The following is a 23,446-nucleotide window of genomic DNA, read 5'->3' on the forward strand; positions in this document are numbered from 1 at the left end:
ACAATTTTTTTGTTTTTTACAGCACAAATATTTGTAATCAAAAATAAATATAAAGTGAGCACTGTACACTTTGTATTGTGTTGTAATTGAAATTAATATATTTGAAAATGTAGTAAACATCCAAAAATATTCAAAATAAATGGTATTCTATTGTTCTTTAATTGTGATTAATTTTTTTAATCGTTTGACAGCTCTAATATATACATACATCCAAAACATTGCAATTTTTATTTAAAAAGATTCATCCTACATCCCGGGCAAAGATATAATTGTGTGTGTTTGGGTCAAATAAAATGCTTATTTATCAGCTTTATTTGTAAAATCCATTGTCTTCTTTAGAGGTTAGGGGACCAGCAAAATCTGTTCTGAACAGGACAATAAAACTCACCCAGTACAAGTACTTAAGCTTCAGATTGTTTAAGCAGTAGATAGGCTTCTATGACAATCTGCACCCTTATTTTTACCCCTTTTACAATACTTATAAGTTTTGTAGAAAATATGCCTTATGAGGTGTATCATTTGAAAACTCAATTTGCTGATCATTATTGTCCTGGTAAAATGTGTCTGGCAACACTGTATGTAATGTTATAAGTCTACTGTATGATATTACTGAGACATATTCCAAGTCTGCAAAAAAAGCCACAAATCAGTTCCTCAGAAACAAAAAACAAACCCACACCTCAGCCAGGTGTCAACAAGATCAAATGGACTATCATCTGGTCAAGTGACCATTTTTGGCAGGAAAAAGGATGAGAGTGAGAAATTTACATCTTGGCAAAGAAACAGCTGAGTCGCCATAGACTTTCTTGGAGATGATTTTCAAAGAAAAAGAAAACTATAAGGGGAACAGACACCCCAAGAGACTCCCCCCTTTCTGTCTGCCCAGGGCATCACCACCACCTGAAGGACAAGGAAAGTAACACTGAACTGGGGGAGGAGTCCTGGCCAAAAGGAATCCAGCCAGAAAGATTGCTGAAGCATGTGGTGAGAGAGACCTTTGCTTTGAATTAATTTAGCTTGTTAAAAAGTAAAACGCAACTAATATCTTACTTTTATGCCTCATTACTTGTAAATCACTTAAAATCCATCTTTCTGTAGTTAATAAACTTGTTTTGTTTTATCTTAAACGAGTGTGCTTGGATTGAAGTGTTTGGGAAACTCCATTTGAGATAAACAGGATTTGTACACATTTTCTATTAATGAAATGGTGGACTTTATATAAGCTTGTATTTTCCACAAGAGTACTGGGCAGTATAAGACGCACATTTCTGGGGGAAAGTCTGGGACTGGGAATTTGCTGGTGTTGCTCTGCAGTGCAATTCAGGAGTGCCTGGCTATAGCATTCGTACAATATAACAGAGTAATTTACATGCTGGAGGCTGTGTGTAAACAGACCAGCAGTGGTTGCTCTTTCAGCAAAGCAGTGTAACAGGCACCTCAGGTTGGAGACTTGAGGGGACACAGCTGTTCAACAGCCCAGACTGTACCCTGAGTAATGTCACAGCTTCATACCAGACTACCAAGCCCAGAACCATCCAGGCTTTCACCCCTCAATAACTAGTTAAAATCCAGCCCCAGCTAGTAGCAAGTGAAACGAGTTAGTAATCTCAGTTCAGTTCCTAGGAAACAGATCTCAGTGTTCACAATACCAAAACCATCACACACACACAAATTGACCTGGAATCTCAGAATCCTAGGAATGAACGGGCAGAAAGATTAAACTAGATTTTACCCATTAAAAAAAGTATTCACTTCAGTTCGGGATTAAGACAGTGAGGCTATGTGGGGAAAAATGTGCTTTGCATCTGCAACTCTGCTTTGTGGACACAAGACATGAACACCCTACACTGCTACCTATCTGGCACTTTTTAAGCACACAAAATTAAGCAAAAAAACTTTTAAGACTACATAAATGTACTCCAATATGCGTGTAGATGGCAGGAGCAAGTTAATGTGAAAAAAGAGCAGGTCTGGGCCAGAGCTGGCAAGTAATGCAGAAAACATATGCATCATGCTTTATGTTAGAGTGGGCACATTATTATCAATCATTAAAGGTATGTCTACACAAAAGAAGTCGTGCCACTTTATCTATATACTTAAAGTGATACAGCCCCCTCCTAGGGTGGATGCAGTTATACCAGTACAGCTATTCCCAAACAGAAAAGTCTAAGGCTGCTATTCCCATTCACCAGTCTAAGGCAGCTTCCCACTGGTATATCAGCATCCACATTAGGAGTGGGATTGAATCAATACAACTATTTCCATCACAAAAATCACATTTCTAACCACAGTTAGTTATACCAGTATAAACTGAATATAGAGAAGGCTTTTGGAGGGAGGGGATATGTCTAAAGGGACATTGTGAGTACTTTCTCCATAGAGTTAATCTTTTCAAAATTTCCAGAGTGAATTACAGGCAAAATAGGCAAGAGTTTCCTTTCTTCCATCTGGCAAGATGATTGTTCCACCGCCCCCTTGGGCTTCTGAAATCAACATCCCTCTTGCATACACTAGTACTATGAAGTGCAATAGCAGCAGCACTAGAAAAGGCATCAATTGTGGTAGCAAGGCCAGCAGAAAGTGCTCAGAGTTGGGGAATCTTTTCACAAATGAATGGATTTTTATTTTTAGTCAAAATACAGATAAAATTTCCTATGGCAGCAATTCTTAACCAGGGGTACAGGGCCGCAAGCAGGTTTCAGGGGGTCTGCCAAAATAAATCAGAGATCAGGGCTGGCGTTAGACATGCTGGGGTCCAGGGCAGAAAGTCCGAGCACTGCCACCTGGGGCTGAAGCCCAAACCCCACCACCTGGGGCTGAAGTCGAAGCCGAAGCTCGAGCAACTTCGCTTTGCGGGGCCCCCTATGGCATGGGGCCTCAGGCAATAGCCCTGCTTGCTACCCTCCAACGCCGGCCCTGGCTTTAATATTCTGGGTATGCAGAAAAACAGCTGTTGTGGCACACGTGGGATGCAGAATTTTTATAGCATGTTGGGGGGAGGAGGGGGGCCTCAGAAAGAAAAAGGTTGAGAACCCCTGTCTATGGGAATATCAAAATGCTAAAGTACCTGAAATAAGTAAATAGTCTCCTTAACATATAGTGATTACATCATTTGCCAAAAACTGTTACTTCCCAAGGTACTTGCCTTCATACAGAGTATTGTTTTGCTATGACCTTCAAGAGTTCGGAGAAGCAGTCCATTTCGAGCATCCCGCACACTGATGGTACAGTCATAGGACCCCACTACCAACAACTTGCGTGCTCCTTCCTGAGCTGTGGCTAGACAGCTGACTGCTCTAGGGCCATGGCATTCAAAGGTATCAATTTGCTTGTTGTTCTGCAAAATAAAGAAGTCAAAAGATTGAAAGGAATGTAGATCACTGAGTCCATCCTTCTTCAAGGATATGATTCCTCAGACTGAAGATATATCTGATATTACTCTTCTACATACCTAAAAAGACAAAAAGGTGCAACTACCACTACTGATGGAATACTGTTTAAGATTAAAATGTAATCTAAAAATCTAAAGCTAATTCTTCGTTCCCTCTGAGAACCCCTAAACAAGTATTCCTAATTTATCATAACGGAGTTTGTTTTGCATTACATATTCATTTAGCCTCTTTCCAGTGAGCTGCGCTTACAATTTGACCAGTAGAAAGAAATAGTCTTTATTCTTCAGTGGTAGAAGAACAGAATTGCTAGATGAGGCATGTGAACTTAGATATTTCATTATTCATTAAGTACCACATGATTATGAAGTATGTTTCTTCACATTTAGTGTGAAAATAATTTGAGGTTCACTGGCATGATACTTCTGCTCTTGAGCTCTCAGAACAAGCCCTCTTTTTAGATCTCCTTAAAATATGAGCTTATTTTGCTAGGATAGTTTTGAGCAATGAGCCTGGAGTCAATCTAAGCCAGGGGTGGCCAACCTGACCCTCAGAAGGAGCCAGAATTTACCAATGTACCTTGCCAAAGAGCCACAGTAATACATCAACAGCTCCTCCCCCATCAGCTCCCCTTCCCCGCCCCCCGCGCCTCCCACCCACCGGCAGCTCCGCCAATCAGCACCTCCCCCTCCCTCCCCGTACCTCCCAATCAGCTGTTTTGTGGCATGCAGGAGGCTAGGGGGGGTGGGGGGAGGAGCAAGGGCACTGCAGGCTGAGGAGGGGGTGGGAAGGGGTGGAGTGGGGACATTGGAAACACATTGGAAAGTTGGCACCTGTAGCTCCAGCCCCAGAGTTGGTGCCTATACAAGGAGCCGCATACTAACTTCTGAAGAGTCGCATGTGGCTCCGGATCTAAGCAAATAATGAGATAAGTTTGTGTTTTTATTTAAAACATTCTGTGGCCTTAAGGTTAGTTTTCTGTTAAACAAGAGGCCTGTTTGGATACCTCTCTCCTAGGTTTGTATCTCGTACACTCTGCAGTGACCCCATTCATGTTTTAGTGAGGAGTCATAGCACACAGAGAAGCAAGTGCCATTAAGCCTTTATCAACCACAAAAGTTCAGTTCCAGGGAACCTTGCGGTAGGCAGGGGAATTCCTGTGAGGACACATGGAGTACCTGGAAGGAGGTGAAGGGGAGAAAGTTCATCCAGGGACATATAAATCCGAAACAGAAAATGACTTAACTACTATCTTGATATGCAATAGTTATGAATATTCTTGCTATTCAAGAGACAAAATGGAATTGGAAATGGGAGTAGGAAGAAAAGAGAATGATACCTGCTAAAAAACTGTTTCAAAATGGGTTGACATTCCAGTTTTCAAATACACTGACCTTTATGGTGAAAGTGACCACATTGCCATTTGCCAGGCCTGCATACAGGATTCGCCATCTACTATGCAGACAGAGCACCCGGTCTTCCAATTTCAATTGCTCCATGCACTCCCTGGTCTGACAAGAAACAAATACTTACCGCTTTTGTCATTAGTGGAAAAATTGGGAGACTATTTTTAGATAACTGGGAAACACTGAAATGAGTCATTTGTCTTGCCTATGAATTGTGTTGCTTCTCTCCAGTAATGGAAAAGTTCTTCTGCCCATGTGAAGCTCTTGTTCCAAGAGCTCACTCCCACCCCAACTCAACTGGCATTAGCTTAGCATTTCCCCATGGGGGGAGTGGCATGAATGATACCCAGCTGGTATTATCTTTCCATATAGATCAGTGACCCAAAACAATTTGTCCATAGGAAGCAGGCATCTAACTCCATAATCCTTCAAGGTCAAGAACCACCCTGACTCTCAATTTCAGCAGGACAGACCTTCCTTTCATTGATCCCTGACAGAGGCCACATTAAGCAGCTCTCTTCCAACTTGCTCCTTTGCCTCTGGTATGAGAAGCTCAGCTTCATCCCCTCAGAACACCGTTGACTCCCATGAGAGCTGTATTGCCTATACTCCCAAGTGAAATGCACTTTTCATAGACTACTGAGAAAGTCAGAAAAAAAATACAATAAGTTAACTGAGATATGCACTTCCAAGTGGTTGTCTTCCATCTCAATTACCTCTGCTTACCTCATTTAACTTGCCATTACCCTCTATGCCTGAGTAAAGAGCCTACTGAATTCAAAAACCAGCCAGTAGAATTGGGCAGCACAGTGAAATTGTTCAGGAACCAGCCATTATTAAGTTATTGTAAAACAGATACAGGAACTTTGAAGAATACTGGGTCAGTCATAGAAACAATATCTCAGAATTTATCCAAATGCATGATAAATACAATTTATCCCCTTTGACTAGCTCACCTGCACCTAGCCCACTCATTCATCTTTGGCCAGGACTATTAATATTCCAGACATTTAGAATGCCCTCCAGGGAACGTGCAACCTTTCCCTCAATTACATTAGCCAGAAGCCTACAAAAGGTTTGTCCTGGACCACCTGACATCTCACAATTTATTTGGGAAATAAACCTGACGTCAAATAGTATACAGCCCTTCCACAACGTAAGATACTGATCTAACTACTGAAAGCCTGTACAGTTAAGACTCACTGCATCAAAGAACTTGACTTTAAAAAGTAAAAGAATACCAAAAACTGTACCTGTTCTTAAACTCAAACATTTCTAAAGTAGTATCTATAAAATATGTAGAACACAAAATATGATAATGTGCTAATAAGTTTTTATTGGCACTTGTTTGGGATAATTTGAATAACTTACCAGTTACTTTGACCATACCAACTCATACTGTTCAAATCTTGTATCACAACACATACACTGTTTAAACACAGAACTGGGAGTCAGAAGATAACTTAGTTATATTTCTGTTTCTGCCGTTAACTTGATCTGTGACTTTGGGCAGGTCACTTTGTTTCATCATGTGTAGAATAGGGATATCATATAGCTCATGGAGACTTGAAAGATTTGGTTCATTTATATTTGAAAAGCCCCTTGAGATTCTCACACAAAGGTGCAAAGTTTAACTCATTAATATCATGTTTATGAGTACCTTGATATTGTAACAGTTGATTGTGTGGTCACTGGAGCCAGTGTAGAGGGCTGCATTCTTCCCACTTGTTTGAGTAACCAGGAGACAGTTCACTTTGGAAGTGTGTCCTTCAAAGACACCCACACATTTCCTGTTCTAAAAGTAGAACACAAAGGCTGTTAACATGTAGACTACAATATAGGTTAATTTTTCTCCCTCTACCTAATGTTTACACAAACCTACACATACTCTCAGATTCCAGTAAAGCAACAGAATTCTGTGACTCAAGGAACTCTTGATGCTAGCTGGCAGGGGGCACGGGGTGCATAAGGGTTACAGAGATTCCCTGGGTGTGGTAGTTCACCAAAGAATGTCATGTGAGATCCTACTGAAAGCCTGCATCATACTGATCATCATAATCTTTGCAAAATGTATGTGCAGATAATATATAAGGAGATAACTTCCTATATATATATATATATATATATATACACACACACACACACACACACACACACACTTAAGAGCCTGGAGGTAAAGTCAGATCACTCAGAGGTGGCATACCTTAAGACAGATTCCTCCAGAAAGGAGGTAGCAGATACTTATATCCCTGCCTGAGCATAGTTAATTGTGCGTCTTACACTGGAAGTATATTTGGATACTGAATCAAATGCTAATGAAGAGAGTGAAGGGACTTCAAGAGAAGAAATTAACAGGAAGAGGTAAACAGCAAGGGAGGGAAACCTGTTTACCGGTAAAAAAACAAAAAAACAAAAGGACTGTTCCAATATATGTGTGTGTGCAGAAAGATGCCCTGGCATCTTTCATCTGGGAAGACGAGCTGCCAATGGGTTTGGTCTCATGAAAGGAGGGTCTCAGCCACCCTAGTTGAAAAATGCGGTGACAACAACTTTGGATAAACAGTACCTTATTTAACAAGATGCCCTCTTGTTAAATATGTTTAGGCTCTAGAATTAAGTGTTATGATTTTATTTTATATGTAAACCTTTGGGTCCACTAACCCTACTTGCTTCTTCTCAAATCTCTATTCTTTGTTAAATAAACTTAATTCTTGTTTTCACTATAAAAAAATTAAGTGTGAGGTGTTTAGTGGAACTGTGATCCAGGTTGCAACTGGTAAACTGGGGTGTACTATTCCTTTGGGAGCAGAGGATCTGGTAATTATGTGAGGGTCCAGTGATTAACGGGCTGAGAACTGCAGGGCGACACCTAGGGGTTGGAGTATATCTATTGCTAACCTGCAAAGGGATGGCAGAGTCTGCATCAGCTGAGAGGAGAATGCTTGTGCTGTCTGTGGCTGGAAGAGCTGGGGAGCTGACCTTGACAGGAAAACACAAGGTTTCCTCATGCTCAGGGCAGGTGGTAGCAAGATGCCTCACAACCCCACCCCCATACATTTCCTGTTACAGTGGTGTTTATTTCAGCACAAGAAAGATGTAATGAGGGACACCAGATTTTTATCCAGATTTCATAATAAACAATACACTCTTGTAATTCTCTTGTAATTCTAGTCCCACAGAAATCCCAGCACACTTGCACAATCTATACTGTGTAAGTACCGTCAGGCTAAAAAGTCTAGAAAGGCAGCATAGTTCAAAGCAGTGATACTCAACCAGGGGTATGCATACCCCTGGGGGAACACAGAGGTCTTCCAGGGGGTACATCAACTCATCTAGATCAGTGTTTCTCAACCTAGAGGTCACAATCCCCAGGGGGGTTGTAGGATGGGTATAGGAGAGGTTGCAAGTACAGGGCCAGCATTAGGAGGTAGCAAACAGGGAAATTACCCGGGGCCCCATGCCACAGGGGACCCCATGAAACTAAGTTACATGCTTGAGCCCCGGGCAGCAGAGCTCAGGCTTCAGACTCCTGAAAGGGGTATAGTAGTTGGGAAAGGTTGAGAACCACTGGTCCAGAGCACCAGGAATCAGGAAACCAAAGGTCTAGTTCAGTGGTCAACAACCGGTCGATCGCGATCTCCGGCTTTGCAGTGGGGCTGCCGTTAAGACAGGCTCCCCACCTGCCCCAGCCCCATGCCGCTCCCAGAAGCGGCCAGCGCGGCCCGGGAAGGGGCAGAGATCTCCCACAACACACTGCTCCTGCCTGTAAGCACCGCCCCTGCAGCTCCCATTGGCTGTGAATGGGGAGCTGTGGCCAATGGGAGTTGCGAGGGCAGTGCTTGCAGAGAGGGGCAGCATGCAGAGCCACATGCCGCCGCCCCCCTCAATCCCCTCCCAGGGGCCACAGGGGCACGTTGGCCCTTTCCAGGAGTGGCGTGGGGCCAAGGTAGGCAGGGAGTCTGCCTTAGTGGCAGCCGCGCTGCACCACAGGCCGGGAGCGGTTGGAGCTAAGTGCTGCCCGGCGGGAGGCCACACCACAACCCCCAGCCCTGAGCCCTCTCCTGGAGCCAGCACCCGAACCCACTCCTGCACCCCCAAACCCCAGCCCTGACCCCCCTCCCAGAGCTAGCACCCTGTACCACCTCCTGCACCCCAACACTCTGCCCCAGTCCAGAGCCCCCTCCTGCACCCAAACTCCCTCCCAGAGCTTGCACCCCTCACCCTTTCCTGCACCCCAACCCCCTGCCCCAGGCTCAGCCCAGAGCCCCCTCCCATACTGCAAACCCCTCATCCCCAACCCAGAGCCCGCACCCCCTCCCAAACCCAACCCCCCTAACTCCAGCCCGGTGAAAGTGCGTGAGGGTGGGGGAGAGCGAGTGACAGAAAGGGGGAGGGGGGGGAAGATGGAATGAGTGGGGCGGGGCTTTGGGAAAGGGACAGGGCCTCGGGGAAGGGGTGGGGTAGATCCTAGGTTGCCCTTAAATTCAAAAAGTGATCTTGGGCATAAAAAGGTTGGAGACCACTGGTCTAGTCCCATTCTTGTAAAGCACTTTGGAGATCTATGGATGAAAACAAACTATTATCAAGTATTATTAATTCACTGGATTAAAGAACAAGATCTGAAGATCCTTGGTGGTGTGATTTTACTTTAAAATGTTATGCCTTTTTATGTGTCTGAATGCATTACCTATATAGTTTTGCATCTTTGGCAGTTTTCTTGAACTCTGATTGCTTATCATTCATAAGAATTGTGTAATAGCAACAGGACTATATTAAGCTATGGTCAGTCAGTATTTCAGTAGATCTCCCTACTAAAAATATATCCCATAAGAAATGTAAAGAAGGCTTTTTGTTTAAGGTTTGTTGGTTTTGTGGTGGTCACGATCACAAACTCAGGCCTCTGCGAAAGGATAAGAGACCAATTCTCATTTGGATAATATACCTTCTCCAATCCCAATGGGCAATAGGGAATGACTGAACTTCCTCTAGTCTAGAATGGTACTTGCTAGCTAACTGACATCCTTAAAAAGGCAGTGGAAACCAAGCTTCTCTTTAAAGAGAAAAATATATCAAATTTCTCTTCAAGAACATTTTCTACATAAAATCTTTCACCAAGCCTTAATTGTCATGCTGAAAGCAAGCATACAAAAGCCCTAATGGGGTTAGCTTGGACTATTAGAGTTCCCAAACTTTGTGTATAGCAGGGGTCGGCAACCTTTCAGAAGTGGAGTGCAGAGTCTTCATTTATTCACTCTAATTTAAGGTTTCGCGTACATTTTAACATTTTTAGAAGGTCTCTTTCTCTAAGTCTATAATATATAACTAAATTATTGTATGTAAAGTAAATAAGGTTTTTAGAATGTTTAAGAAACTTAATTTCAAATTAAATTAAAATGCAGAGCTTCCCAGATCGGTGGCCAGGACCCAGGCAGTGAGAGTGCCACTGAAAAATCAGCTTGCGTGCCGCCTTCAGCACGCGCGCCACAGGTTGCCTACCCCTGATGTATAGAGTTAAAAAAAAAAAAAAAAAAACACAAGCTATAAATGATTCCTTAAGAAGATTTTTTCTAAACACAAAAAGGGACTTTACAAAAATCTAAAGACTGCAAAATATTACTAGTACATTGTCTCCATGATGACCCTACTTACAACCAGATTGTAGGCACGGACACTTTTGTCTGCTGAGCAGGTGTAAAGCACACTCCCAAATATCTGAATAGCATTCACTGCAGCTTGGTGTCCCTCAAAGCTCCCCTCCGTAGGTTCTTCATCCTCACCTGGCTCTGAAGACACTTCTGCAGAATGGAGAGTTATCAAAGCTTGCACTTTAACAATCGGAATGTTTTATTCACACAAACTTTGCATAAGTAATAAGACTGTCCGTACTATTGACTATCATCACCTTTAGCAAAAAAGTCCACAAGTAAAACAAAATAAAAAAATATGTAACAGACATCTAGCCCTTTAAGAGCAGGGGTGGTCAGCATGCCTGTTACGGGGCCTCAGTCCCTTTAAAGTCAGGGACTAAGAGCTGTAGTTCTCAGGTGGAGCACATGAACGACCAAGGGGTCATGTGACTGCCTAATGAGCTATAAAAGCAGACAGCCTTCTCTCAGTACGAGGTGATGCCCAGAAGGTGCAAGATGTGCTGAGAAATGTCTCCAAAATAGCCCAGAGAAGAGGTCTGGAAATGAAGCTGGAAACAGGGCTTGACCTGGAAAGGCCAGCAGCAGAGAAATCCAGGGCATAGAACAGCTTGCTGGGGAAGCTCATCAGAAGAGAGACAGGAAATAGTTCCCTGTGGGAACAGGAAAAGATGCTGGGTAGGGAATGGCAAAGGGCTGTTTAAAGAGACCGGGGGAAAGGCCTACACAGACATCTCCAGAAAGACCCTGGAAAGTAGTGGAGCAGAGCAGTCTTGGGCTTAGAGCTGGCCACTCTCCACAATTTAAGGACTGTGGCTGTAGCACAGGTGAGTGAGCAACATGTGCACTAAAAGGACTAATGGACCCCAAGAAGAAGCTGCAAAGACTACTGAACTCAGGGGAGGGGCAAAATCTGGTATCTACCCCAGCAATCAGGGACATGAACTGGTGAACTCTTATGACCACCGAGGCAGCTGTTTGAACCCTGGGAGGAAGGAGGGCCTTGTATGTATTTTAGCATTTGGACTAGTTTATTCCCAGAAGAGGGACTTTCTACATAGCCAAACAGTTACATTACCCAAGTTACTAAAATTCACCTCACCACCCAAGAGGGGCTGTGGATCAGAAGGGAAACAGGCACAGTGCACCTGATGAGGAATAGGGTAAGTGACCCATGCTGACGATTGTTATGCAGTGTCTTCCACTCTTATTTTGAGCTTAAGTTCTGAAGATCAAAAAGAACAGCAATATTTTGAAAGCACATTTGGACTGTACTTTAACTCAAATTTCCAGAAGATACCCTAAACCCATTTAAAGTAGCAAAGCACACCAATAATATACCTGAGGAGTTCTTTGAACATCTCATTGGTGATCTAGAAGGGAGAGTCTCAGCCATACTGTAAAATAAAAGAGTAGAGAGATTTGACTTTGCTTGTTGGTATTCAGGAAAGCTAGTGAAATGTACTTCAGTAAAGAACTTCAGTGATACTCCAAAACAGGATATTTTAATCAGAAGTATTGTAGGGAAAGTATAGGAGTCCTCTGTGGGCTATGAAAGCACTCACTCCTAACAGCCCTATGCAATTTTCCTTAAAAAAAAAACAAAAAAACACCTTCTCTCTGAAGGGGGCCTTACTTTAGTTACTGCAGAAGTTAGTATGGAACAGTGCAGGAGTACTGTGGAGAAGAATTTCAGACGATTTAACTAGCAGCATGTATAGGCATAAATATTCATCTTTTCTCATTTCAGTGCTGGAAGCCTTGAGGAATGAGATTTGCTCCAACTTCCCCATGTTTTAAGCTTTTCACACAAGAAAAAAAAGGGCCATTGAATGAAAATTTTGGAAGACCTTTTTTACGTGAGAAATCTGTCCTGATCTACTATAATCCCACTTTCCACCTTACCTGCTATTGATGCCATCCCTATAATTTGTGCCAATCTCACTGGTGGAGCTCACTTCATCATAACCAGAGCGAGATGCCTCCATTAAAGTTTGCTCCGAGGATTTCATGGTGTCCCTCTTAGATGGGCTGTCTGGTTTCTCATCTCCTGACTCTGATGAGTTGATGGCCACCACCTCAAACTGGGGGTTTGCAGTTTCTACTAATTCCAGAGAGGCATCACTCTCATTATCATCTTTGTTCCTGTCTACTTCATGAGTGCCCCCATCCTCCTGTCTTAGAAGGGTGGATGTAGTAACCTTTCCCCCAGTGGGCACCTTCCCGCTCTTGACTTTCCGAATAGGTTTAGAGTCAATAACATCCTGTTCTGTGTCACTGTTCTCAGGCACATGGGCTGCGCGCAATGTTTTCTTTTTCCTTAGCTTTTTCCTTCTCTTTTTTCCTTTGTTCTCTGCAGAGACCAGAGTGGATTCTGCCGGATGCTCAGGCTGTTCTGCTGGTAGTTTGGGATCTTTGTCCAAAGGTGTTTCTAAAGAGAGAGACTGATTTGCAAGGGAGCTGCTACGCTGTTCTGGTAAAGTGATTTCAGTCACGGTTTCAATCTCTCCTTTTTGTTTGTTGAGAATAGATGGTGATTGTGAAGGGGAAGGGTTCCCAGATACTATGGTCCGCCCCTTATCTGTAGCAGACTTGTGAACATCTTGATTAGTCTGTTGGAAACAAGTAGTCAGCTCTGACAAGGACATGATTGAGGAGATAACTGGATACACAGAAGTTTTCTGGCTGATATCTACTGAAGAAAAGAGATGAACAATGTGTTCACTCTGCAGTAATTAATATTTATGCATAAGAACCCCTTGGTTTATTAATAATGAGCTGGAAGAATTATTACAATCTATTTGAAAATTTACATCCATAACATAGCTGTATGTTTAAAAGTAGAATGTTTTCTTAATACCGAAAGAAGTGCACATACATCTTGTGTTCATTATGCAAGCCTTGTCTGTTTCTTAATAGCTGATTGGCCTTAATTTGAAATAACACTTTTTTAAAAAGTGTCGTTAGCATGTCAAGTGGAATTCACCTTAAGAACAAACTTACCCGGAAGCAAAGTGCACTTGCAACAGCAAGTGGGCTCTAATATTTTTAGATAACTGGTGGGGTAGGGATGCATAAAACTGTGCCTTACTCATACTCCCTTAAAGTATCTTTTGTTTGGTAAAATCAAAAATGGTACAGTGTCTATACCTAGGCTAGTGGCCCTTGCTGCTGGAAGACCACCAAACTGAAGTCTGTCCTCTCAAACATCGCTCACCCTTACCAACAGGAATATTAATTGTGGTACTCCACACAATGTCCTGGAGAAATTTTCTCTAAAAAGGGGACCCTAACCCTTTTATGCGACATGCAGCACATAATTTAAATTCTGAAGGGCTGTACACTGAGGATATGGCAATATATACGTTATGGGGTCGTTCTATCACCAAAAAGGGACTGTAGTCACAGGATTTGCTGTTTGGGCTCCCCCCATTCAGGCTGAACCTGTGCAGTACATATGTAAAAATGTTAAAGCTAATGTTAAAAAAATATATAACCCATAGGTTGTGAAAAGAGTGCCTGTACATCTGGGTATAGTGCTTAGATTATCCACGAATAAAAAGTTAGTTTTTTAAAAGTCATATGATACATAGAGTATATAATCAGCAACAACCCAAATTTAGGTGAATAGATTTAACAATACAGTTTAGATATTAGAATCCGAATACTCGGGTACATCACTCAAGAAAGGTTGTACAGAGATTTGGTTGTGGAAAGCAAAATATATCAATGAGTGTAGACTGTCCCTCAGTAAATGAGAATTAGATTGGTTGTCCATTTAGAAAATACAATCCATGAGGAAAGTATTTGTTACTTTCCTGACTGCGCTTCTCATCGAGTACACACTCATTCAGCCAGGTATGCTGAATTGGCTTCTGTGGCAGAGGCATTATCTCTGTGTAATAAAGGACAAGTACTGGCTGGTGTAACATGTTCAGACTCTCAAGGGATCGGATGCCTTGACAACATACCTCCCTTGGTGGAATATGAATTAATTTTGTAGTACGCAAAGCACAAGCCTGTATGCTATCAAGCCCTTTTGTCCTATGTATATATGGAAATTAGTAGATAAATTGGATAACTCAGTGATAGATGTGGTTAAGATAAAAGCTCATTCCAGATATGGGGAATTGAGCAAGAAAAATAAGAGCGGATGAAGCTGCTGCTAGTGAGGCTCCAGTAGGGGTCCTGTCCCCTGATTATGCAGTCCTTGCTATTATCACCTGAGCACAAACAGAAAACACTGAATATATCGCCTGGTTCAGATGAAACAGAGGCCACTATGGATAGAAACTTTGGGTGTGGTTGCAAAGTTTCCTTGTCTTTGGAGAACTGCATTTAAGGTGGCCCTGCCATCAGAGCCTGCAACTCTCTCACCCTCCTTGCAGGCATAATGGCAACCAGGAACTCAGTTTTCTGAAACAAGAGGCCCAGTGGACAGGATGCTAGGGTCCCGAATGGAGGGCCCATTAGAGCCACCAAAACAGTGTTTAAGTCCCACAAGGGGACCGGTTCTTGCACCGGAAGGAATAAACAGAGAAGCCCTTTCTAGGTATCTCATGACCATAGCGTTGGCGAAGAGCAATTTCCCCTGAATAGGGAGATGAAACTGATACTGTGGCCAGATACACTCTGTCAACTGAGTGTAAGCCCAAATTTCTGGAGGTGTAGCAGGTACTCCAAGATGTCCTGAATAGAAGTCCACGTTGGTTGGAGTCCTCAGGATAAGGACCACACCAAAAACCGCTTTCACTTAGCTAAGTAGGCTATCCTGTGAGAGGATTTGCTACTGATGAATAGGACTTCTTGGTCAGCTACTGGACACCGCTCTTCTTCATTCAACCAAGCAGCAGCCATGCTGCGAGATGCAGGGAGTTGAGCATTTGAGGGCAAGTGCAGCCGTGGTTCTGAGTGAGCAGGTTGCGATGAGGAGGAAGTGGTATGAGAGGCTGAATCGATAGCGCAAGAAGGTGGGAGAAACAACATTGTCTCAGACATGCCAGGGCCATGAGGATAAGCTTGGCCTCATCAGCCTTGGGCTTCAGGATGACCTGGGGAATGGACTAGGATTGGGGGAAAGATGTACAGAAGAGTCGACTGCCAGCTGCAGTATAAGGTGTCAGAGAGGGAGCCCCCCTGAGCAGATCACACATTTCCTGTTTTCGCTTGTGGCAAACTTGTCAATTGTGGGAATGTCCTACACGGCGAAGATGACCTGGAAGACAGACACTCATCTTCAGGTGCCACTCATGACTCAGTGAAAAGTACTGGGTCCATGAGATGATTCTGCACTCCATGGAAGTGGACATCTATCAGAGTAATGTCCTCCTTGATGTAAAATTGCCACAGATTCATCGTCTCTAGGCAGAGCAACCTGAAACATGCTCCCCCTGCTCGTTTACGTAATACATCATGTTGGTATTGTCGGTGAGTATGTGGCAGAAGAGTCACCTCAAGACCTGGAGTGATCTCAATTGGTCTTATGTGACCTTTTCCTGGGTGCAGTTGACGAGGAATGGCTCCTCAACCTCTTTGGAGGTGTGCTTGTTCCCAAAAGTGAAGTGGCTGCACTCAGAGCAAGAGGGTGATCGTTGGCTGGATGAGGACATTGGTACCAGATCAGGCCACATGGCCTGTTTGAGCAGGTGCTTCTTGAGGTGAAGGTCCTGGGCCACCTCAGTTCTTTTCTTGAATGATCTACAGATTGAACTATGCTCTCTGAGATGGGCCTCACCAAGACAAAGCAGGCACCGTATGTGGGGACTTTGCTCAGGGTCGCTCCCCCACACAAAAGACAGTGTTTGAACCCCAGTGAGGGCATCACCAGGGGAAAAGCTACTAAAACGAACATGAACACTAAACTACTAACACTAATACAAACTATATACAATAAAAAAATCAGGCTAAGACTGAACTACACAGAGCTCCAACTCCACCCACAGGCGGTGAGAAGGCACTGAGGAGGGTTGGGGAAGTGCTGCCTCATATCAACAGGGGAGGGGCCAGAGCCATGGGTGCTGCCCCTCTATGGGTACTGCTAGGCAAAATATCTGACTCAGGTGTGTGCATGCCCAGCGCACTGAAGTGTTTCTTCAGGTAGATGCAGACATGTATTTCAATGTCACTGGATATCACATACAATTCTGCAATTGTTTATTTATTTTTATGTTATTTATATTTTATCTAAGTGGCCTGACAACAAGTGAAAACATGGTGATTGTGAATCCCTATTTAAGGAATATACATAGGCTAGACATGAGAGGCATTATACATTTTGTGTCTGATTAAATTTTACAAGAAATGGGCATATCAATATGTACCTTTTTGGAAATCAAGGAGGGTAGGAATAAGGGTGGCACAAATACCACATATAGAGAAGGAAATGCCAGAATGCTCCAGGGTGGAGGCAGACCCCAGGAAAGTAAGCAGTATTAAGGCCCCTCAAAGAAGTGTTGTACAATGATGTTCAGTTTATTTATGTGCCAATGATACTGCACGTACTGCAGTTATCTAATGGATTGTGCCCACCGGAGTTTGATGGCATATGGTTAAGAACTGTTGAAAGGACTTTCTGGTTAAAAGTGTATTAAAATGCATAAGCCTGCCAAGGTGGGGCAGCAATGAAACACGAAGCAGCTCTGGAGAAACGGCCTGGGATATAAGCTGTCTGGGATTGGTATGTCACTCTGAAACCAAACAGAGAGACGTTTTGGGAACATGACCAAGCATTTAAAAAGAAGCTTGCAGCAAATGTACCTCATTCAGTGGATGCACAATACCAAGGACTCATTAGAGAAACTTTCTTCATGGTATATAATATACACATAATTGCTTTTAAAGGAAGTATGGGATTGTCAATGTGTTCTAATGATAACATGGGCAGTATGTGGGGGATACCTGCTATATAAAGTAAATGCAGCCTTAAGTGATATGGAGCATGAAAACTTGCCCTTTTATCACCACAGAAAAAAGTTACATTTGATACATACAAGAAAGGTGATATCAGTTGGTGCATGGTAAGAAAGTTAACAAGGGTCCAATATCATGAAGTTAAATGTGAAACCACTGCAGGCTGTATGGTGTAAAAGGAGTTTGTTTTCCCTCCTCAAATACAGTTGCAAGACAATGACAAGATCTGAAAAGCCCCAGACTTGTACTACTGTTTAAGGGATACACTTACATGTGTAGGTTTAATGTCTCACAGTCAGAATTGCTGGCATGGGGGCTTACAAGAGGGGGAACTGCCTATAAATTGCGCAGTACAGTTGAGATGTGGAAATCTGGTAAAGTAAAAACTATCTATACTGAGAATACATTGTGTGAAGGGGACCACATCCGGTATGGACCCAGGGAATATTATTTTAATTGCCCTATGTGCTGTTTCACACCTGAATTTCATGTGATAAATAAAAACATATCCACTGCCAGTTTTTTCATAATGTAACTGAAACATAGGCAAAGTTAAAATTGCAGAAGGATGCTTTAAAGACAATACCTGAGTTTGGACATTCCATTCCTTCTTTAAGCTTGGCTCTTAAAAGTTTAGTGGCCAGAACCTCTGAACACCTTGTTGAAATGCAACAACAAAACAGGAAAGTAACGGAATTGGCTAGCCCCTCCTGGGCGGAACAAGCATTCAATGTGTGATTATATCCATGGTAGCAACTATCATTCCAATTTTGTTCATTTATCAATGTAATTTAAACGCTTAATATAGTAAAACCTGTATAGGTGTGCAGGTTTTAAGTTGGGGAATGTAGGGATAATTATGAAATTTAATTAACCATACTTATGCTAAGAAAATAATATATATTTTGTTTGTGACTGGTACAGAGAAGGGCACAATCAGCAAGTAAAAGAAGGCTATGAGAATAAGTAATATTACTTAGTGTTGGGAAAATGTATGGTTCAAAAAGTAACTCATCAAATGAAAAGCTGCAGTAACAAGACAAAGAAAAACTGTCTCAAAGAAAAACAAAAACCTTCCCACTGTTCTGTTGGTAAGCAAAGAGGGGGAGGCGATGAGGAAGGAAAATAACAAGGATAAACTGCTTCAAACTGGGTTTTTGCTAAAGCTAACAAGTTAGCTGAATGGTAGAGAGAACCTTCAGATTCATGGTTCTTTGTCAGACCCTATTTGATCATGCTGGAGCACACCAGGATGAGACAGTTTTCCCCAGGTCTGGCCTATCTGTAAGAATACTGATCATGTGCTCATGAATACTTTGTTATTGTATTGTGTGTAGTGACTGCTTATTTTTAGAGCAACTGTATAAAATACCATTTGACCTTTGGATTTAATAAAGGAATTTATGGTTAAATCAGAGTCTGCTAGTCTCCCATATTAATAATGTCAAATACACTATTAATTCCAACAATCCCTATTCATGCCACATGGGACAGGCTCTTGCCAGAAAGGAGATGCTACCAACAGTACAAAAATATTTCTCTTTAGAAATCTCTTGGAAAAAGGTGAGTTAAAGCTTCTGCAACCTTCCTGAAAAGTTGATAGTTTTCAGTCAGACACAAGAGGGTACACATCTGATTCTCTGGGATGACCCTTTAAATTATTCTACTTTAAATGTGCTCCAATTGGCCATCCCAGGCTTTCTAATTTTATAATTAAGGCTTCCCTTCAGGCAATTGCTGAGAAGAGAGCATATTTATCAAAATTAATGAAAAGCTATTTTTCTGAGCAATTTAAGTTATTTTTGACCACTGCCGATATACACATGGATGCTCTTAGATCCACAGCTAGGCAGAACAAACAAATATTTAAGCAAGCTTTAAACAGTTGTGACCATATCAAATTAGAACATTGGGATGGCAGGAATGCATGCAAACGGTTAAATTCACATCCTAGATATAACTGGTAGAAGCTAAGGTGCCTACTCCCATTCAACCACCCCAGTGGGGAAAAAACCTCAGCTGGTTTTATCAGTGTTCTGATTCCTGCCATTTTTTTTTTTTAAACCTTTTGTCACTACATATTTAACATCATTGAAAGGTTTTTTTGTTTTTTTAAAACAGAAACAGTTTTCTAATTTACACTGTGAATAAAAAACCAGCTATTTTAAAATGGGGCTTGATGAAATCAAGGTGCTTGCTATCCCTATTAGGAAAATATAGGTGTTTGAGAACTTCCTAAAGAGGAGGTGAAGGGAGGTTGGAGAGAAGCGCATAGCTGAGTGGAATCAACTCAACTCATCTGCATGTTAGAGAGACAAGGATGTGGAGCTGAATTTTGGGGGAATTTGGAATGCTAGATATAAATCTACGGAAAGTGGGCAAGATATCCACTGGCGAATCTCTATAAAATGGGTTAGCTCATTGCATTTTTGCCAGTGTTAAATTCACGAGGTGGCCGTTGCTCATTTTAAGAGTGTGAGAGTGTGTGTGCGAGAGAGTGTGTGTGTGCGTGTGAGTAAGAGAGAGAGAGAGAGAGAGAGAGAGAGAGAGATCTGAAAACTAATCAATATTGCAAACAGAAATTAATTTGGACTCTCAAATACCAACCCACAGTTTAGACTTAATGTACCAAAAAAGAAAGTAGTAGGAAGCATACAACTGAATAGACTGAAGTTATGAAAACAATTCTTCTAAAGTTAAACGTAAGCATTGCAACGAGTCAAGTAGCAAGATTCATGCTCATCTCAAAATGTAGAGAATCAGTTTAATCCAATTCTTTAACTTGAATTGTGCCACTAAATAAGTCATTGAAGCTCATAATAAGAGCACCGAGTTTGAGGATTCTGCAAGAGAGACATTATGCCATTGCAGCCACAGCAATCACTTAAGTCTCTGTTCCATGCCCTCCAGCAGCTCCTCAACATTAGCTTCATGCAGGAGCAGTCCTCTGTTCATCTTTGATGCCCCCCAAAATGACAAAAATCACTAACTGCTTAAGCCATTAAAAATGGAAAGGCAAATACTTAACTTGGTAAGGCAGTTGGCACCCTTGTTTTAGGCTGAACACCACATTCAGGATACAATAATATAAGCAATTTAAAGTAACGATTGCAATACTTTGCCTTGGATAAGAGATTTTTTCTATCTATCTTTAGACCTACATGTTCCCTACTAGATGCTAGAATTGAAAAAGGAAAAGGAAAGTATAATGAATTAAATATATCCACATTAATGCAACATAGTTGAACATAAGAAATTTAATAGCTACAAGAATCCATACTAGGAAAAAATAATCTGAAAGTGCAAAAAAATTAGACCATGGACTTTTCTGTTTTATATACAAAACTGTAAGCTTTACTTTGGACAATGTATGGTTTATGTTTGAGAAATAAATATGGTTATGAAGTACAACATAGAGTATTTTTAATTTAACAAAAAAAACTTGTGTTTTTTCTCTCTGTTTCTTTCACTGATATTTCCCTAGGTTGGGAGAAGAAAGGTCAAACACTGGTTCAGTGTGTGTTTCACCCCAGCCTAGCCCAGGTAGATACTGAAGGTAAGATTTGCAGAAAAGTGCCTACATTTCACTGGGGAAAAACAAAATGAGTGGGATTTCGGTTCCTTTGGCTTAAATTCTTTTCAAAAGTAAACTGGAGCTCAGGAGCTTTTATGCATCTATTTTGTTTTAAAAACTTTAAAAACAATTTATCACAGTAATTCCAGCTACACTCCAGATTTCAATTTCACAAACATGACCTTTATCCTGCTAGCACTTAAACACTTGCTTAACTTTACTCAATTTAGTAGTCCCATTCATTTCAATGGGATCACTCACACAAGTAAAATTAAGCATATATGTTGGCAGGATAAAGGCTATATAGAGAATAATGAAAATAATTTAATACCACTCACGGTAATTCAGATTTCAAGCAATGGAAAGAGGGTAGTATTAATGATGTGATCTCTGAATCTAGTTATTAAATCCCACTTGCAACTCAAGAGTAATAGAGGATTTTTTGTTTTTTTAATCCCATTTGAACCCATCCAGAAAGCCCAGAAGATCCTTAATTTAGTTTGGCCAAAAGTGTTTAAATCTCTTGCTTAAGCATTTTTTGCCTTGTGTAGGTGGCTACCAGTGCTGTACTGCTTCCAGTTACAATATGGACTAGAAGCTAATACAATCTCACTAGCCACCATATTATATATGCACACACCATTTTTAAGAGACTGTTGCATGCAAATCCTGGCCTTTTATTTTTTTTCTTTTGAAGCAAAAGTATAAGCCTTTAGTTTTAGAAGCTGTGATATGCATTTAAACCAATCAATAAAATTAAAAAGGGGTAACTTAAGTCTGTTACAAATTAAGGCCCCAATTCTGCAAGATGATTACTGTGGCTGAAGTCAATGGGGGTTCACCCATGCAGAGTAGCTTACAGGTTTGAAGCCTAAATAACTTTTACTCTTTCAACAAAGTGGTTTTCCACATTCTCACAAAGCTAGTCTTTAAAAGGAAGATAAACCAACATACCATCCTTCTGCTGCAGTTCTGCTTGTGGAGTGCACACAGAGCCATGGAGGACGGTATTCACACTTTCTTCTCCACGCTCTGGAGACATAGGTTCTTGTTTAATTTGCATTGATGAATCAGGAACAATGCTGGCTGTGATAGTCCTAGGGGTTTGGAACACAGGTGGGGTGCTCACTCGGAGAGAGGCTCCCAAGGGAGTACCAGAAGGGGATGTGTGGGAGGAGAGACATGAAGAAGTCTCCAAAAGGGGGAAGAAGTGACCTGAAGGAGGAAGAGCTAGATCAGCTGTTGTCACGGATCTGCTAATTCTTCTTTCATCTGAGATGCTGCAGGTGAGCTGTTCTGACCTCTCAGGAGGTTCATAGGTTTCTAGAGAAAGAAGGAGCAAATGCCCATACATTAACTGTTTGGGGAAGTTTGGTTTTAACAGCTCAAGAGGAAATAAATGGAGACAAGAAGGAAAAAAATTCAATCAAGAGTTTACTGGGCCCACTACATGACACTCTTGAAAAGCCATCCAATCTGAATAGTAGAAAGCTTTACAGTGCAACACAGGAATGGCCTAACAAAACTGGACATGGGAAGCTTACTAAGTTGTACCAACCTATCCTGAACTTTCATGAGCAAATTCGAAGTTAAACTGAATACAAGATCAGCACACAAGCTTAAGCTTACAGAATACAGGTCAGAATGCTAGCACTGCAATATTGTTAAATCTCAGTACCTTGTAGCCCCTGCAGGATCTGAATTCTCTGACTCCTCAATGCGCTCATCTCCATTGTTATCTGTGGGGGGAGAGGGGAGAGAAAGTGATTCAATCAGCCCTATCAAGCACAACTGAAGGCTGTTAATTTCTAGTTCAGACAGCACAAAAAGCCTGCAGTTACCTGCTGTTTCAATACAAGGAATCGTTGAACTTCAACATAGGCTGCCTGCAGAGCAGCCCGAGCCTGCAAGAGGCGGTCATCCACACAATGCAGTGACTTGTTCAACTCTTCTTCTCTCAGGGAAATGGACAACAACTGGTCTACCTGAGAACGCTCTGTAAGAGAAATAAGCACAATTTAGAGTGCAGCTCATGTTTTACAATTCATTTTAACAGGTCACTTTTGTGGAGACTTTTTTGTATCACAGTATTAAGCAATGAACTCAATAAATCTCATATGATGAGTTGGAAGTGTCAGTCAGTACTCCAATAGGAGGGGAAGCAGGATTCGAAGAACAGAGAGACCATCAAAAGGCTGCAGGAGAATGCAACAGAAGGGGCATTTTTGGCCCTATTTCCCTGGAATTTTTCTGGGAGGAAGTCTTATTTGTCCTCCAGGTCTCCGCAACAGGGAACAAAGCAGATGCTTCACTAGACAGGCATCAGCTGCATCTGCTTCTTAGCAAGACGGACGAAGTGGGGAAGTCTGACTATATATCAGCATGAGGATGATGATGAACTGGATCCAAAAATCCTGTAATCAGAATTGGCTACCATCTCCCTGACATGACGACAAAAAAAAAAAAAAAAAAAAAAAGCACCCATTTAGCCATATGGGCAGCAGCCATATCATGGAAACTGAC

General features: G+C 41.9%; 1 protein-coding gene across 3 annotated transcripts in view; it reads right to left on the reverse strand.

The window, feature by feature from the left end:
• ZNF106 (zinc finger protein 106) overlaps window positions 1-23,446 on the reverse strand; it is a 76,512-nt gene that overhangs the window by 16,913 nt on the left and 36,153 nt on the right. For 2 of the 3 annotated variants that reach the window (XM_034769172.1, XM_034769174.1), the window contains 9 exons: window positions 22,765-22,919; window positions 22,602-22,662; window positions 21,878-22,246; window positions 12,346-13,135; window positions 11,782-11,837; window positions 10,445-10,590; window positions 6,456-6,590; window positions 4,784-4,900; window positions 3,146-3,337 (listed from right to left, as the gene is read on the reverse strand). In XM_034769172.1, the coding sequence (XP_034625063.1) occupies window positions 3,146-3,337; window positions 4,784-4,900; window positions 6,456-6,590; window positions 10,445-10,590; window positions 11,782-11,837; window positions 12,346-13,135; window positions 21,878-22,246; window positions 22,602-22,662; window positions 22,765-22,919 (2,021 nt within the window). The remainder of the gene's footprint in view (window positions 1-3,145; window positions 3,338-4,783; window positions 4,901-6,455; window positions 6,591-10,444; window positions 10,591-11,781; window positions 11,838-12,345; window positions 13,136-21,877; window positions 22,247-22,601; window positions 22,663-22,764; window positions 22,920-23,446) is intronic. The other variant, XM_034769173.1, reaches the window with a different exon arrangement.

The sequence above is a fragment of the Trachemys scripta genome, chromosome 4 (genome assembly GCF_013100865.1).
Source record: "Trachemys scripta elegans isolate TJP31775 chromosome 4, CAS_Tse_1.0, whole genome shotgun sequence".
Classification (NCBI taxonomy): domain Eukaryota; kingdom Metazoa; phylum Chordata; order Testudines; family Emydidae; genus Trachemys; species Trachemys scripta.